This window comes from Neoarius graeffei, chromosome 6 (assembly GCF_027579695.1).
Source record: "Neoarius graeffei isolate fNeoGra1 chromosome 6, fNeoGra1.pri, whole genome shotgun sequence".
Lineage (NCBI taxonomy): Eukaryota > Metazoa > Chordata > Actinopteri > Siluriformes > Ariidae > Neoarius > Neoarius graeffei.
Genome location: NC_083574.1, coordinates 45,378,790 through 45,394,081, shown reverse-complemented (window position 1 = coordinate 45,394,081; position 15,292 = coordinate 45,378,790). Strand labels below are relative to the sequence as shown.

The window sequence follows — 15,292 nt, the reverse complement described above, 5'->3', positions numbered from 1 at the left end:
CAACCCCGATATGCCTGTCAAACTTGTTGTGGGTTACCATAGCAACCAAGCTCGAGCTCGCAACCTGTGCAGTCTGCGCAGCTCAACCAACCGAATATCAGTCTTTGTTTTGTTTTATGTGAGTTGTTGCAACTATGTATACACTGCCGTGCACCTCAATAAACCGAATGGTAATTAGTCTTTTGATTTTTCCGTGAGGTTTGCCTTATGCAAAGAAAGACAGCATAGACGTTTTTTCCTCCCTATAAGTGGGGGGGACCGAGCGAGGTGAATTTAAATCTGGGTGGGACGAATCCCCCCCGTCCCCCCCTCTATCTGCGCCCGTGATTATGCGCCATGTTGTTGTAACTTTTTTTGAGAGACCCGCCGCCTACTTCAGCGCAGAATAGTGACGTTTGTGCCTTGTTGATGACGTGTAAGTCGGATGAATGCGACCTGGCGATTCAGACTGAAGTCGCATATGAAAAGAGCGGATAGGAATCGGAATTAGGACCACATATCCAAACGGCCTGGGTCGGATTTGAAAAATTCGGATCTGTGTCGTTCATATTGTCAATAAAAGATCGGATACAGGTCACATATGGGCGAAAAGATCGGATTTGAGTCACTTCAGCCTGCAGCCTGAACGTAGCCATAGACACAGACAACCATTCACACTCACACTCACACCTACGGTCAATTTAGTCACCAGTTAACCTAACCTGCATGTCTTTGGACTGTGGGGGAAACCGGAGCACCCGGAGGAAACCCACGCGGACACGGGGAGAACATGCAAACTCCACACAGAAAGGCCCTCGCCGGCCACGGGGCTCGAACCCAGGACCTTCTTGCTGTGAGGCGACAGCGCTAACCACTACACCACCGTGCCGCCCTTGCATTACAGATATCTTCAGTTTTTAAAAGTTTCTCTCAAGTTGATGATTCTTGTCACAGCTGAACCAGATGGATTATGGATTGTGTGGTAATTAAAAATAAGTAGTACTTCAAAGGAAGAAAACTGGAAAATAATGTCGTCTGAACCTCTAATGGGCTTGTCTCTTTTTCCTTTGAAAGACTTGACTGTGAAAAGTTTTTTTTTTTTTTTTTTTTTGAATGCCTCTGTCAGTACCGTGCACTTTGTATTGACAGCGTAATATTTGTCATTCAGTTGAGAATAACTTGTAGTTAATAGCCTCATATAAAGCAGTCTGAATGTGAGCATACACAATAATATGTTTTGTGGTGGGAAATGCCTTCCGCGTCGGAGCCAAAGACAGAGGCAGATTGTGCTCCTGAATAAATGATTTGCTCGAGCAATCGTTAATCTAACAGAGTGTGAAGTGAGTGGGTGGGAGATTGCATTCATTATATGCTCCTGTCTTTTTATGAATAAATTAATTTAGCATGATATCTGAGGCATTATATGGATAGAAAAAAGTGCAAGTGGAGTCATCCATTTGTAATTAATTAATCTTAAAGGGAGAAGAATCGACACCTGTAATTGTCATTAACGCCAGCGTCTTGTGTTTGAGCTCAGCTGGAACGTTGTTGCTTGTCACACACTTCAGTGATGGAGAAATACAGCACATCACATCAGGTTTTTTTTTTTTCCTTTCCTCTCTCGTCCTTTTTCATCTCAACTTGTGAGTTTCTCTCTTTATCTGCGTAATAGGAAATTGGAGAAGGTGAAGGCCGAACCCACCGAGAAGTCTCAGCGCAGACAGAAGGGCACAAATCAGCACAAGGTACTCGTCAGTTACCAACCGTTTCCTCAGCTCTGATGTCTGCGAGGTTTACCCAGAGTTTAGCTCAGTTAATTGTTTCATACAACTTGTATAAGGAATCGCTGTTTAACCCATTGACGCCGGATGCTGCGTCGCGCAACATTGCCCATAACGCAACATTGCCCCAAATGCTGGTTGCTGCATAACGCAGCATTGTTGATTTGTCATTATTTTCAAGACGCATGCCAGATTTTTTTTTTTATAAAAATGTGTTAGTGTTAATGCTGAATGAGCATGATCCAATAAAAGCAGAGAATTTTATATCTTTTAAATGCAACTTATTTCATGTCTTTATGTGCTTCAGAGGCTGAGATATTGAATTTTTCATAGGCGTTTTCAATTAATTATTTTTATTTCAGAAAACCCTCAGGCAGATGGGGACCTTTTCTAAAAACTGGCTTAGGCATTTACAGACGTTTTTTTGCAGGCGTTTCAGGCATCAATGGGTTAAAGGGGTACCAAATATAATCTATACAGTTGCTGATGTGACAAAGGAACGTATTCTTAAGTATTCTATCAAATTTATATACTAGAAAACAACGAAATATCTTGGTAATTGTAAATATAATAGTCGGTACGCTAAGATGTCTGCCAGTTTTTCTGGAAGTCCTCTCGTATTCCCGCACCAGTCGGGAGTATGTAAATTACTATGTACCTGGATGACTGAGTATCTTCACAGATATGTTTCTACGCACTTTGGGATGAGTTCCCTTCGACTGGTGCGGGAGTATAAGAGGACTTCCAGAAAACTGGCAGACATCTTAGCCAGAGAGGATCGTTCATTTTTGTCAACTTAGAACGACCATCACTGAACAGAGGTGGGTGTCTATGACATCTATCAGCCACCTACAATGCAGCCATCAGCATTCTGATTCGGATTCTATGATGATCCATGAGAGGATAAATACTTGATACTCCCTATTAGTCAGACAGAACTGAGGATGCCTTTCGGACGAGAGGCGAAACGTCTTCAAGACTTTTCAAGCAAGTCCAGTTGCTCTCTTCTACCAACCACAGATTACTATGTACCTGGATGACTGAGTATCTTCACAGATATGGCACAAGAGTCGCCATTTTTAAAAGACCGTGACGTCAGCCCTGCCCACTGCACTAGGAGAGAAGCATGTAATCATGGCGTCGGGCGCATCAAGTGAAAGCGACAGCTCTGTCGAATCATACGAAGAGATCCCTCAAGACACACTGCAAGCAGGCTATGGCTTAGAAGGGTACCAGTTTGAACCTAGGAGAGGTACTCTTGACTCCGGTGATGACGAAAGAAGAGAAGAAAGCTCGAACTCGCTCGGTGTTTTTCAGCGGAAACGAGTGAAAAAACACGTCTGGAGGATCGTTATGCTTTCCATCGGTCCTGTTATTACACCCGAAAGCAACACGCTGTGGCATCGTGTAGCCGGTCACTTACAATTCATCCTACTTTCCGATTCACACGTGCTATTCCCAACCTCAATGAGCTAACACAACTGGGCACATACATACGTCATGAGTGTTACGCAGAGAAAATGAACGTGCATTCTGATTGGATCAAATTAATATCATGGCGGGCTGTTCAAACTGCGGAAATAGTTTGCTCGAGCTACTTTCAAAACACTATAACTTTCCAACCTTAGAACAAAAAACTTTTGTAAGTCTTGAATAAGGTTCGTTAATGTGTGTTTTATTGTTATATTTACTCTATATATTGCCCTCTGTTCCCCTTTAATGAATAGGTCCACATTAGGCTTGTGGCTTTGGTGTTCGGATCACAAACTCTACAAACCACTTAATTAGCGCAACACAAATCGCATGGCCTTGATCTACACAGGCAATTTAAGAGCCGTCAGTAAAAGCAATCCAGCTTTGCCATTATGCAGCAGTCCTCTTATGATGTATCCTGCCAGCTAGTTATTTTTGACATTGAGACACGACGCTGTTTGGCAAACAACCCAGCCTCGTGATCACAGTGACGCAGCCTGCGTGCTCCAGCGTTGGGTTTCTGCTTAATGAGTCAAAGTCAGCTGCCTCTCAGTGGTCTACCTGTAAGCTGTCCTTTCAAGTTAGATTAATGTACCATCCAGCGTTTTATCTGTGCAACAGGATTCTGGGTTTCTTTTTTTTTTTCTTTTTTGCCCGCTCCACTTTTTCATGCTTGATTTAAGCTGGCCCCTGCTGAGTTAAGACTCGGGCTTCAGTTTATAGACGGTTACTGAGGAAACCCTGGGGGTTTTCGATTTTATATTTCATCCAAGTTTTGGTAGAAAATGAGAAAGTGGATTTATTTGAGGAACATTGTTTTGATGGACAATCTTTCAACTGTAAAGCACAGAGGTGATACCAGAGCAAATCTAAAGGAAGGGGCATTAAGCTGCCTGCAGCAGGCAAACCATGTTGTTCTTCACACCTCAGTAGGCAAAGTAAAAGTAAGAGGTTCAGCTTACTCGTTCGCCACAGTTTTTTCACTGTTTCCAGAGTTTAGTTCGAAACTTTTGGACACTTTGTTCAACCACAGCAGTATCAGTAAACATCCAGACACTCACTGAATTAACTAACTGTACCTGCGTGCGTTCCTTGTTCAGCAAGAAATATCTCATCTCATTATCTCTAGCCGCTTTATCCTGTTCTACAGGGTCACAGGCAAGCTGGAGCCTATCCCAGCTGACTACGGGCGAAAGGCGGGGTACACCCTGGACAAGTCGCCAGGTCATCACAGGGCTGACACATAGACACAGACAACCATTCACACTCACACCTACGCTCAATTTAGAGTCACCAGTTAACCTAACCTGCATGTCTTTGGACTGTGGGGGAAACCGGAGCACCCGGAGGAAACCCACGCGGACACGGGGAGAACATGCAAACTCCGCACAGAAAGGCCCTCGCTGGCCACGGGGGGCGGCATGGTGGTGTAGTGGTTAGTGCTGTCGCCTCACAGCAAGAAGGTCCGGGTTCGAGCAAGAAATATGTTAAAAAAAAGTACATGCACTTTGCAGTGGGAGCTGCGTGACATCCACAGAAGCACAGACTGGCATTACAGATGCAATCTTAAAAAAAAATAAAATCCAACTGGATCAGATGGGAATTTTTTGCATAAATAAACCTTGTGGTTTTTAAAGTTTCTTTTTCATGTACTGTAGGTATTGTGGAAGCTAAAACATTTCAACACTGTTTTTATGGACAAATTGTCAGCTGTAAAACATGATGCTGGTGTCAGGACAAATTCAATGGAAGGGGCAGTAGGCTTCCTGCCGGGGGCAAAGAATGATGTTTAACACATCAGTCAGTGAAATAAAAGCGATTAAAACCATTTCAGCTTCCTCGCACTGCACAGTTCTTCAAGTGGCATTGAATTCAGTGTCGCCTTGCTGGCTTTCTGCAACTAGCTGATTAGTTAAAGGACAAAATTAGCAGACCTGGTTGCTTTAGGTTTGTTTGTTTGTTTTATTACATGTATGCATTTTAGAATAGAATAGAATGCCTTTGTCACTATACACATGTACAGTGAGATTAAAGCATCTCCAGTAACCGTGCAAACAGCGTGTAGAGAGAGAGGAAGGGGGGGAGAAAAAAAAAGGGGGTGTAAGGTGCACAGTCTGAGGTGTATGTGTTGTGTTACACATTATGGAGGGAGGTATTGCACATATAAAGTATTGCACAGAGACAGTCACATTATAAATTATTGCACGAGAGTCACATTATAAGATAAAATATTACACATTATGAATTATTGCAAGGTAAGGTAAGGTGCGCAGTCCTGAGGTGAGTGTGCTGTGTGTAAGGTGCGCAGTCCTGAGGTGTGTGTGCTGTGTGTAAGGTGCGCAGTCCTGAGGTGAGTGTGCTGTGTGTAAGGTGCACAGTCCTGAGGTGTGTGTGCTGTGTGTAAGGTGCGCAGTCCTGAGGTGTGTGTGCTGTGTGTAAGGTGCGCAGTCCTGAGGTGTGTGTGCTGTGTGTAAGGTGCACAGTCCTGAGGTGTGTGTGTGCTGTGTGTAAGGTGCGCAGTCCTGAGGTGAGTGTGCTGTGTGTAAGGTGCGCAGTCCTGAGGTGTGTGTGTGTGTGTTGTGTGTAAGGTGCGCAGTCCTGAGGTGTGTGTGTGTGTGTTGTGTGTAAGGTGCGCAGTCCTGAGGTGTGTGTGTGTGTTGTGTGTAAGGTGCGCAGTCCTGAGGTGTGTGTGCTGTGTGTAAGGTGCACAGTCCTGAGGTGTGTGTGTGTTGTGTGTAAGGTGCACAGTCCTGAGGTGTGTGTGCTGTGTGTAAGGTGCACAGTCCTGAGGTGAGTGTGCTGTGTGTAAGGTGCGCAGTCCTGAGGTGTGTGTGCTGTGTGTAAGGTGCGCAGTCCTGAGGTGAGTGTGCTGTGTGTAAGGTGCGCAGTCCTGAGGTGTGTGTGTGCTGTGTGTAAGGTGCGCAGTCCTGAGGTGAGTGTGCTGTGTGTAAGGTGCGCAGTCCTGAGGTGTGTGTGCTGTGTGTAAGGTGCGCAGTCCTGAGGTGTGTGTGCTGTGTGTAAGGTGCGCAGTCCTGAGGTGTGTGTGTGTGTGTTGTGTGTAAGGTGCGCAGTCCTGAGGTGTGTGTGCTGTGTGTAAGGTGCGCAGTCCTGAGGTGTGTGTGCTGTGTGTAAGGTGCGCAGTCCTGAGGTGTGTGTGCTGTGTGTAAGGTGCACAGTCCTGAGGTGTGTGTGCTGTGTGTAAGGTGCACAGTCCTGAGGTGTGTGTGCTGTGTGTAAGGTGCGCAGTCCTGAGGTGTGTGTGCTGTGTGTAAGGTGCACAGTCCTGAGGTGAGTGTGCTGTGTGTAAGGTGCGCAGTCCTGAGGTGTGTGTGCTGTGTGTAAGGTGCACAGTCCTGAGGTGTGTGTGCTGTGTGTAAGGTGCGCAGTCCTGAGGTGTGTGTGCTGTGTGTAAGGTGCGCAGTCCTGAGGTGTGTGTGCTGTGTGTAAGGTGCACAGTCCTGAGGTGTGTGTGTGTGTGTGTGTGTTGTGTGTAAGGTGCGCAGTCCTGAGGTGAGTGTGCTGTGTGTAAGGTGCACAGTCCTGAGGTGTGTGTGTGTGTGTGTGTGTTGTGTGTAAGGTGCGCAGTCCTGAGGTGTGTGTGCTGTGTGTAAGGTGCGCAGTCCTGAGGTGAGTGTGCTGTGTGTAAGGTGCGCAGTCCTGAGGTGTGTGTGTGCTGTGTGTAAGGTGCGCAGTCCTGAGGTGTGTGTGTGTTGTGTGTAAGGTGCACAGTCCTGAGGTGAGTGTGTGTTGTGTGTAAGGTGCACAGTCCTGAGGTGTGTGTGTGTTGTGTGTAAGGTGCACAGTCCTGAGGTGAGTGTGCTGTGTGTAAGGTGCGCAGTCCTGAGGTGTGTGTGTGTGTGTTGTGTGTAAGGTGCGCAGTCCTGAGGTGTGTGTGTGTTGTGTGTAAGGTGCACAGTCCTGAGGTGAGTGTGCTGTGTGTAAGGTGCGCAGTCCTGAGGTGTGTGTGTGTGTGTTGTGTGTAAGGTGCGCAGTCCTGAGGTGTGTGTGTGTGTGTTGTGTGTAAGGTGCGCAGTCCTGAGGTGTGTGTGTGTGTTGTGTGTAAGGTGCGCAGTCCTGAGGTGTGTGTGCTGTGTGTAAGGTGCACAGTCCTGAGGTGTGTGTGTGTTGTGTGTAAGGTGCACAGTCCTGAGGTGTGTGTGCTGTGTGTAAGGTGCACAGTCCTGAGGTGAGTGTGCTGTGTGTAAGGTGCACAGTCCTGAGGTGTGTGTGCTGTGTGTAAGGTGCGCAGTCCTGAGGTGTGTGTGCTGTGTGTAAGGTGCACAGTCCTGAGGTGAGTGTGCTGTGTGTAAGGTGCGCAGTCCTGAGGTGTGTGTGCTGTGTGTAAGGTGCACAGTCCTGAGGTGTGTGTGCTGTGTGTAAGGTGCGCAGTCCTGAGGTGTGTGTGCTGTGTGTAAGGTGCGCAGTCCTGAGGTGTGTGTGCTGTGTGTAAGGTGCACAGTCCTGAGGTGTGTGTGCTGTGTGTAAGGTGCACAGTCCTGAGGTGTGTGTGCTGTGTGTAAGGTGCGCAGTCCTGAGGTGTGTGTGCTGTGTGTAAGGTGCACAGTCCTGAGGTGAGTGTGCTGTGTGTAAGGTGCGCAGTCCTGAGGTGTGTGTGCTGTGTGTAAGGTGCACAGTCCTGAGGTGTGTGTGCTGTGTGTAAGGTGCGCAGTCCTGAGGTGTGTGTGCTGTGTGTAAGGTGCGCAGTCCTGAGGTGTGTGTGCTGTGTGTAAGGTGCACAGTCCTGAGGTGTGTGTGTGTGTGTGTGTGTTGTGTGTAAGGTGCGCAGTCCTGAGGTGAGTGTGCTGTGTGTAAGGTGCACAGTCCTGAGGTGTGTGTGTGTGTGTGTGTGTTGTGTGTAAGGTGCGCAGTCCTGAGGTGTGTGTGCTGTGTGTAAGGTGCGCAGTCCTGAGGTGAGTGTGCTGTGTGTAAGGTGCGCAGTCCTGAGGTGTGTGTGTGCTGTGTGTAAGGTGCGCAGTCCTGAGGTGTGTGTGTGTTGTGTGTAAGGTGCACAGTCCTGAGGTGAGTGTGTGTTGTGTGTAAGGTGCACAGTCCTGAGGTGTGTGTGTGTTGTGTGTAAGGTGCACAGTCCTGAGGTGAGTGTGCTGTGTGTAAGGTGCGCAGTCCTGAGGTGTGTGTGTGTGTGTTGTGTGTAAGGTGCGCAGTCCTGAGGTGTGTGTGTGTTGTGTGTAAGGTGCACAGTCCTGAGGTGAGTGTGCTGTGTGTAAGGTGCGCAGTCCTGAGGTGTGTGTGTGTGTGTTGTGTGTAAGGTGCGCAGTCCTGAGGTGTGTGTGTGTGTGTTGTGTGTAAGGTGCGCAGTCCTGAGGTGTGTGTGTGTGTTGTGTGTAAGGTGCGCAGTCCTGAGGTGTGTGTGCTGTGTGTAAGGTGCACAGTCCTGAGGTGTGTGTGTGTTGTGTGTAAGGTGCACAGTCCTGAGGTGTGTGTGCTGTGTGTAAGGTGCACAGTCCTGAGGTGAGTGTGCTGTGTGTAAGGTGCACAGTCCTGAGGTGTGTGTGTGTTGTGTGTAAGGTGCACAGTCCTGAGGTGTGTGTGCTGTGTGTAAGGTGCACAGTCCTGAGGTGAGTGTGCTGTGTGTAAGGTGCACAGTCCTGAGGTGTGTGTGCTGTGTGTAAGGTGCACAGTCCTGAGGTGAGTGTGCTGTGTGTAAGGTGCGCAGTCCTGAGGTGTGTGTGCTGTGTGTAAGGTGCGCAGTCCTGAGGTGTGTGTGCTGTGTGTAAGGTGCGCAGTCCTGAGGTGAGTGTGCTGTGTGTAAGGTGCGCAGTCCTGAGGTGTGTGTGCTGTGTGTAAGGTGCGCAGTCCTGAGGTGTGTGTGCTGTGTGTAAGGTGCGCAGTCCTGAGGTGTGTGTGTGTGTGTTGTGTGTAAGGTGCGCAGTCCTGAGGTGTGTGTGCTGTGTGTAAGGTGCGCAGTCCTGAGGTGTGTGTGCTGTGTGTAAGGTGCGCAGTCCTGAGGTGTGTGTGCTGTGTGTAAGGTGCACAGTCCTGAGGTGTGTGTGCTGTGTGTAAGGTGCACAGTCCTGAGGTGTGTGTGCTGTGTGTAAGGTGCGCAGTCCTGAGGTGTGTGTGCTGTGTGTAAGGTGCACAGTCCTGAGGTGAGTGTGCTGTGTGTAAGGTGCGCAGTCCTGAGGTGTGTGTGCTGTGTGTAAGGTGCACAGTCCTGAGGTGTGTGTGCTGTGTGTAAGGTGCGCAGTCCTGAGGTGTGTGTGCTGTGTGTAAGGTGCGCAGTCCTGAGGTGTGTGTGTGCTGTGTGTAAGGTGCGCAGTCCTGAGGTGAGTGTGCTGTGTGTAAGGTGCACAGTCCTGAGGTGTGTGTGTGTGTGCTGTGTGTAAGGTGCGCAGTCCTGAGGTGTGTGTGCTGTGTGTAAGGTGCACAGTCCTGAGGTGTGTGTGTGTGTGTGTGTGTTGTGTGTAAGGTGCGCAGTCCTGAGGTGAGTGTGCTGTGTGTAAGGTGCACAGTCCTGAGGTGTGTGTGTGTGTGTGTGTGTTGTGTGTAAGGTGCGCAGTCCTGAGGTGTGTGTGCTGTGTGTAAGGTGCGCAGTCCTGAGGTGAGTGTGCTGTGTGTAAGGTGCGCAGTCCTGAGGTGTGTGTGTGTGTGTTGTGTGTAAGGTGCGCAGTCCTGAGGTGTGTGTGCTGTGTGTAAGGTGCACAGTCCTGAGGTGTGTGTGCTGTGTGTAAGGTGCGCAGTCCTGAGGTGAGTGTGCTGTGTGTAAGGTGCGCAGTCCTGAGGTGTGTGTGTGTGTGTTGTGTGTAAGGTGCGCAGTCCTGAGGTGTGTGTGCTGTGTGTAAGGTGCACAGTCCTGAGGTGAGTGTGCTGTGTGTAAGGTGCACAGTCCTGAGGTGTGTGTGTGCTGTGTGTAAGGTGCGCAGTCCTGAGGTGTGTGTGCTGTGTGTAAGGTGCGCAGTCCTGAGGTGTGTGTGCTGTGTGTAAGGTGCGCAGTCCTGAGGTGTGTGTGCTGTGTGTAAGGTGCACAGTCCTGAGGTGTGTGTGCTGTGTGTAAGGTGCACAGTCCTGAGGTGTGTGTGTGTGTGTTGTGTGTAAGGTGCGCAGTCCTGAGGTGTGTGTGTGTTGTGTGTAAGGTGCACAGTCCTGAGGTGTGTGTGTGTTGTGTGTAAGGTGCACAGTCCTGAGGTGTGTGTGCTGTGTGTAAGGTGCGCAGTCCTGAGGTGTGTGTGTGTTGTGTGTAAGGTGCACAGTCCTGAGGTGTGTGTGCTGTGTGTAAGGTGCACAGTCCTGAGGTGTGTGTGTGTTGTGTGTAAGGTGCACAGTCCTGAGGTGTGTGTGCTGTGTGTAAGGTGCGCAGTCCTGAGGTGTGTGTGTGTGTGTAAGGTGCGCAGTCCTGAGGTGTGTGTGTGTAAGGTGCGCAGTCCTGAGGTGTGTGTGCTGTGTGTAAGGTGCACAGTCCTGAGGTGTGTGTGTGTTGTGTGTAAGGTGCACAGTCCTGAGGTGTGTGTGCTGTGTGTAAGGTGCACAGTCCTGAGGTGTGTGTGCTGTGTGTAAGGTGCGCAGTCCTGAGGTGTGTGTGTTGTGTGTAAGGTGCGCAGTCCTGAGGTGAGTGTGCTGTGTGTAAGGTGCGCAGTCCTGAGGTGAGTGTGCTGTGTGTAAGGTGCGCAGTCCTGAGGTGTGTGTGCTGTGTGTAAGGTGCGCAGTCCTGAGGTGTGTGTGTGTAAGGTGCGCAGTCCTGAGGTGTGTGTGCTGTGTGTAAGGTGCACAGTCCTGAGGTGTGTGTGTGTTGTGTGTAAGGTGCACAGTCCTGAGGTGTGTGTGCTGTGTGTAAGGTGCGCAGTCCTGAGGTGTGTGTGCTGTGTGTAAGGTGCGCAGTCCTGAGGTGTGTGTGTTGTGTGTAAGGTGCGCAGTCCTGAGGTGAGTGTGCTGTGTGTAAGGTGCACAGTCCTGAGGTGTGTGTGTGCTGTGTGTAAGGTGCACAGTCCTGAGGTGTGTGTGTGCTGTGTGTAAGGTGCACAGTCCTGAGGTGTGTGTGCTGTGTGTAAGGTGCGCAGTCCTGAGGTGAGTGTGCTGTGTGTAAGGTGCGCAGTCCTGAGGTGTGTGTGCTGTGTGTAAGGTGCACAGTCCTGAGGTGTGTGTGTGTGTGTTGTGTGTAAGGTGCGCAGTCCTGAGGTGTGTGTGTGCTGTGTGTAAGGTGCACAGTCCTGAGGTGTGTGTGCTGTGTGTAAGGTGCGCAGTCCTGAGGTGTGTGTGTGTGTGTTGTGTGTAAGGTGCGCAGTCCTGAGGTGTGTGTGCTGTGTGTAAGGTGCGCAGTCCTGAGGTGAGTGTGCTGTGTGTAAGGTGCACAGTCCTGAGGTGTGTGTGCTGTGTGTAAGGTGCACAGTCCTGAGGTGTGTGTGCTGTGTGTAAGGTGCGCAGTCCTGAGGTGTGTGTGCTGTGTGTAAGGTGCACAGTCCTGAGGTGTGTGTGCTGTGTGTAAGGTGCGCAGTCCTGAGGTGTGTGTGCTGTGTGTAAGGTGCGCAGTCCTGAGGTGTGTGTGCTGTGTGTAAGGTGCACAGTCCTGAGGTGTGTGTGTGTGTGTGTGTGTTGTGTGTAAGGTGCGCAGTCCTGAGGTGAGTGTGCTGTGTGTAAGGTGCACAGTCCTGAGGTGTGTGTGTGTGTGTGTGTGTTGTGTGTAAGGTGCGCAGTCCTGAGGTGTGTGTGCTGTGTGTAAGGTGCGCAGTCCTGAGGTGAGTGTGCTGTGTGTAAGGTGCGCAGTCCTGAGGTGTGTGTGTGCTGTGTGTAAGGTGCGCAGTCCTGAGGTGAGTGTGCTGTGTGTAAGGTGCGCAGTCCTGAGGTGTGTGTGTGTGTGTTGTGTGTAAGGTGCGCAGTCCTGAGGTGTGTGTGTGTGTGTTGTGTGTAAGGTGCGCAGTCCTGAGGTGTGTGTGTGTGTTGTGTGTAAGGTGCGCAGTCCTGAGGTGTGTGTGCTGTGTGTAAGGTGCACAGTCCTGAGGTGTGTGTGTGTTGTGTGTAAGGTGCACAGTCCTGAGGTGTGTGTGCTGTGTGTAAGGTGCACAGTCCTGAGGTGAGTGTGCTGTGTGTAAGGTGCGCAGTCCTGAGGTGTGTGTGCTGTGTGTAAGGTGCGCAGTCCTGAGGTGAGTGTGCTGTGTGTAAGGTGCGCAGTCCTGAGGTGTGTGTGTGCTGTGTGTAAGGTGCGCAGTCCTGAGGTGAGTGTGCTGTGTGTAAGGTGCGCAGTCCTGAGGTGTGTGTGCTGTGTGTAAGGTGCGCAGTCCTGAGGTGTGTGTGCTGTGTGTAAGGTTCGCAGTCCTGAGGTGTGTGTGTGTGTGTTGTGTGTAAGGTGCGCAGTCCTGAGGTGTGTGTGCTGTGTGTAAGGTGCGCAGTCCTGAGGTGTGTGTGCTGTGTGTAAGGTGCGCAGTCCTGAGGTGTGTGTGCTGTGTGTAAGGTGCACAGTCCTGAGGTGTGTGTGTGCTGTGTGTAAGGTGCACAGTCCTGAGGTGTGTGTGCTGTGTGTAAGGTGCGCAGTCCTGAGGTGTGTGTGCTGTGTGTAAGGTGCACAGTCCTGAGGTGAGTGTGCTGTGTGTAAGGTGCGCAGTCCTGAGGTGTGTGTGCTGTGTGTAAGGTGCACAGTCCTGAGGTGTGTGTGCTGTGTGTAAGGTGCGCAGTCCTGAGGTGTGTGTGCTGTGTGTAAGGTGCGCAGTCCTGAGGTGTGTGTGCTGTGTGTAAGGTGCACAGTCCTGAGGTGTGTGTGTGTGTGTGTGTGTGTTGTGTGTAAGGTGCGCAGTCCTGAGGTGAGTGTGCTGTGTGTAAGGTGCACAGTCCTGAGGTGTGTGTGTGTGTGTGTGTGTTGTGTGTAAGGTGCGCAGTCCTGAGGTGTGTGTGCTGTGTGTAAGGTGCGCAGTCCTGAGGTGAGTGTGCTGTGTGTAAGGTGCGCAGTCCTGAGGTGTGTGTGTGTGTGTTGTGTGTAAGGTGCGCAGTCCTGAGGTGTGTGTGCTGTGTGTAAGGTGCACAGTCCTGAGGTGTGTGTGCTGTGTGTAAGGTGCGCAGTCCTGAGGTGAGTGTGCTGTGTGTAAGGTGCGCAGTCCTGAGGTGTGTGTGTGTGTGTTGTGTGTAAGGTGCGCAGTCCTGAGGTGTGTGTGCTGTGTGTAAGGTGCACAGTCCTGAGGTGAGTGTGCTGTGTGTAAGGTGCACAGTCCTGAGGTGTGTGTGTGCTGTGTGTAAGGTGCGCAGTCCTGAGGTGTGTGTGCTGTGTGTAAGGTGCGCAGTCCTGAGGTGTGTGTGCTGTGTGTAAGGTGCACAGTCCTGAGGTGTGTGTGCTGTGTGTAAGGTGCACAGTCCTGAGGTGTGTGTGTGTGTGTTGTGTGTAAGGTGCGCAGTCCTGAGGTGTGTGTGTGTTGTGTGTAAGGTGCACAGTCCTGAGGTGTGTGTGTGTTGTGTGTAAGGTGCACAGTCCTGAGGTGTGTGTGCTGTGTGTAAGGTGCGCAGTCCTGAGGTGTGTGTGTGTTGTGTGTAAGGTGCACAGTCCTGAGGTGTGTGTGCTGTGTGTAAGGTGCACAGTCCTGAGGTGTGTGTGTGTTGTGTGTAAGGTGCACAGTCCTGAGGTGTGTGTGCTGTGTGTAAGGTGCGCAGTCCTGAGGTGTGTGTGTGTGTGTAAGGTGCGCAGTCCTGAGGTGTGTGTGTGTAAGGTGCGCAGTCCTGAGGTGTGTGTGCTGTGTGTAAGGTGCGCAGTCCTGAGGTGTGTGTGTGTTGTGTGTAAGGTGCACAGTCCTGAGGTGTGTGTGCTGTGTGTAAGGTGCGCAGTCCTGAGGTGTGTGTGCTGTGTGTAAGGTGCGCAGTCCTGAGGTGTGTGTGTTGTGTGTAAGGTGCGCAGTCCTGAGGTGAGTGTGCTGTGTGTAAGGTGCGCAGTCCTGAGGTGAGTGTGCTGTGTGTAAGGTGCGCAGTCCTGAGGTGTGTGTGCTGTGTGTAAGGTGCACAGTCCTGAGGTGTGTGTGTGTGTGTTGTGTGTAAGGTGCGCAGTCCTGAGGTGTGTGTGTGCTGTGTGTAAGGTGCACAGTCCTGAGGTGTGTGTGCTGTGTGTAAGGTGCGCAGTCCTGAGGTGTGTGTGTGTGTGTTGTGTGTAAGGTGCGCAGTCCTGAGGTGTGTGTGCTGTGTGTAAGGTGCGCAGTCCTGAGGTGAGTGTGCTGTGTGTAAGGTGCACAGTCCTGAGGTGTGTGTGTTGTGTGTAAGGTGCGCAGTCCTGAGGTGTGTGTGCTGTGTGTAAGGTGCGCAGTCCTGAGGTGTGTGTGCTGTGTGTAAGGTGCACAGTCCTGAGGTGTGTGTGCTGTGTGTAAGGTGCACAGTCCTGAGGTGTGTGTGCTGTGTGTAAGGTGCACAGTCCTGAGGTGTGTGTGCTGTGTGTAAGGTGCGCAGTCCTGAGGTGTGTGTGCTGTGTGTAAGGTGCACAGTCCTGAGGTGTGTGTGCTGTGTGTAAGGTGCGCAGTCCTGAGGTGTGTGTGCTGTGTGTAAGGTGCACAGTCCTGAGGTGTGTGTGCTGTGTGTAAGGTGCGCAGTCCTGAGGTGTGTGTGCTGTGTGTAAGGTGCACAGTCCTGAGGTGTGTGTGCTGTGTGTAAGGTGCGCAGTCCTGAGGTGAGTGTGCTGTGTGTAAGGTGCACAGTCCTGAGGTGAGTGTGCTGTGTGTAAGGTGCACAGTCCTGAGGTGTGTGTGTGCTGTGTGTAAGGTGCGCAGTCCTGAGGTGAGTGTGCTGTGTGTAAGGTGCGCAGTCCTGAGGTGTGTGTGTGTGTGTGTGTTGTGTGTAAGGTGCGCAGTCCTGAGGTGTGTGTGTGTTGTGTGTAAGGTGCGCAGTCCTGAGGTGTGTGTGCTGTGTGTAAGGTGCGCAGTCCTGAGGTGTGTGTGTGTGTGTTGTGTGTAAGGTGCGCAGTCCTGAGGTGTGTGTGTGTTGTGTGTAAGGTGCACAGTCCTGAGGTGTGTGTGCTGTGTGTAAGGTGCGCAGTCCTGAGGTGTGTGTGTGTGTGTTGTGTGTAAGGTGCGCAGTCCTGAGGTGTGTGTGCTGTGTGTAAGGTGCGCAGTCCTGAGGTGTGTGTGTGTTGTGTGTAAGGTGCGCAG

The 15,292-nt window shown here is 50.8% G+C and overlaps 1 protein-coding gene across 1 annotated transcript in view; it reads left to right on the top strand.

The window, feature by feature from the left end:
* Window positions 1–917: 917 nt before the first annotated feature.
* The window catches only part of zgc:173742 (DNA topoisomerase I, mitochondrial), a 233,252-nt gene continuing 218,877 nt past the window's right edge, over window positions 918–15,292 (top strand). The window contains exons 1-2 of the mRNA XM_060924351.1: window positions 918–961; window positions 1,652–1,724. Of these exons, the coding sequence (XP_060780334.1) occupies window positions 918–961; window positions 1,652–1,724 (117 nt within the window). The remainder of the gene's footprint in view (window positions 962–1,651; window positions 1,725–15,292) is intronic.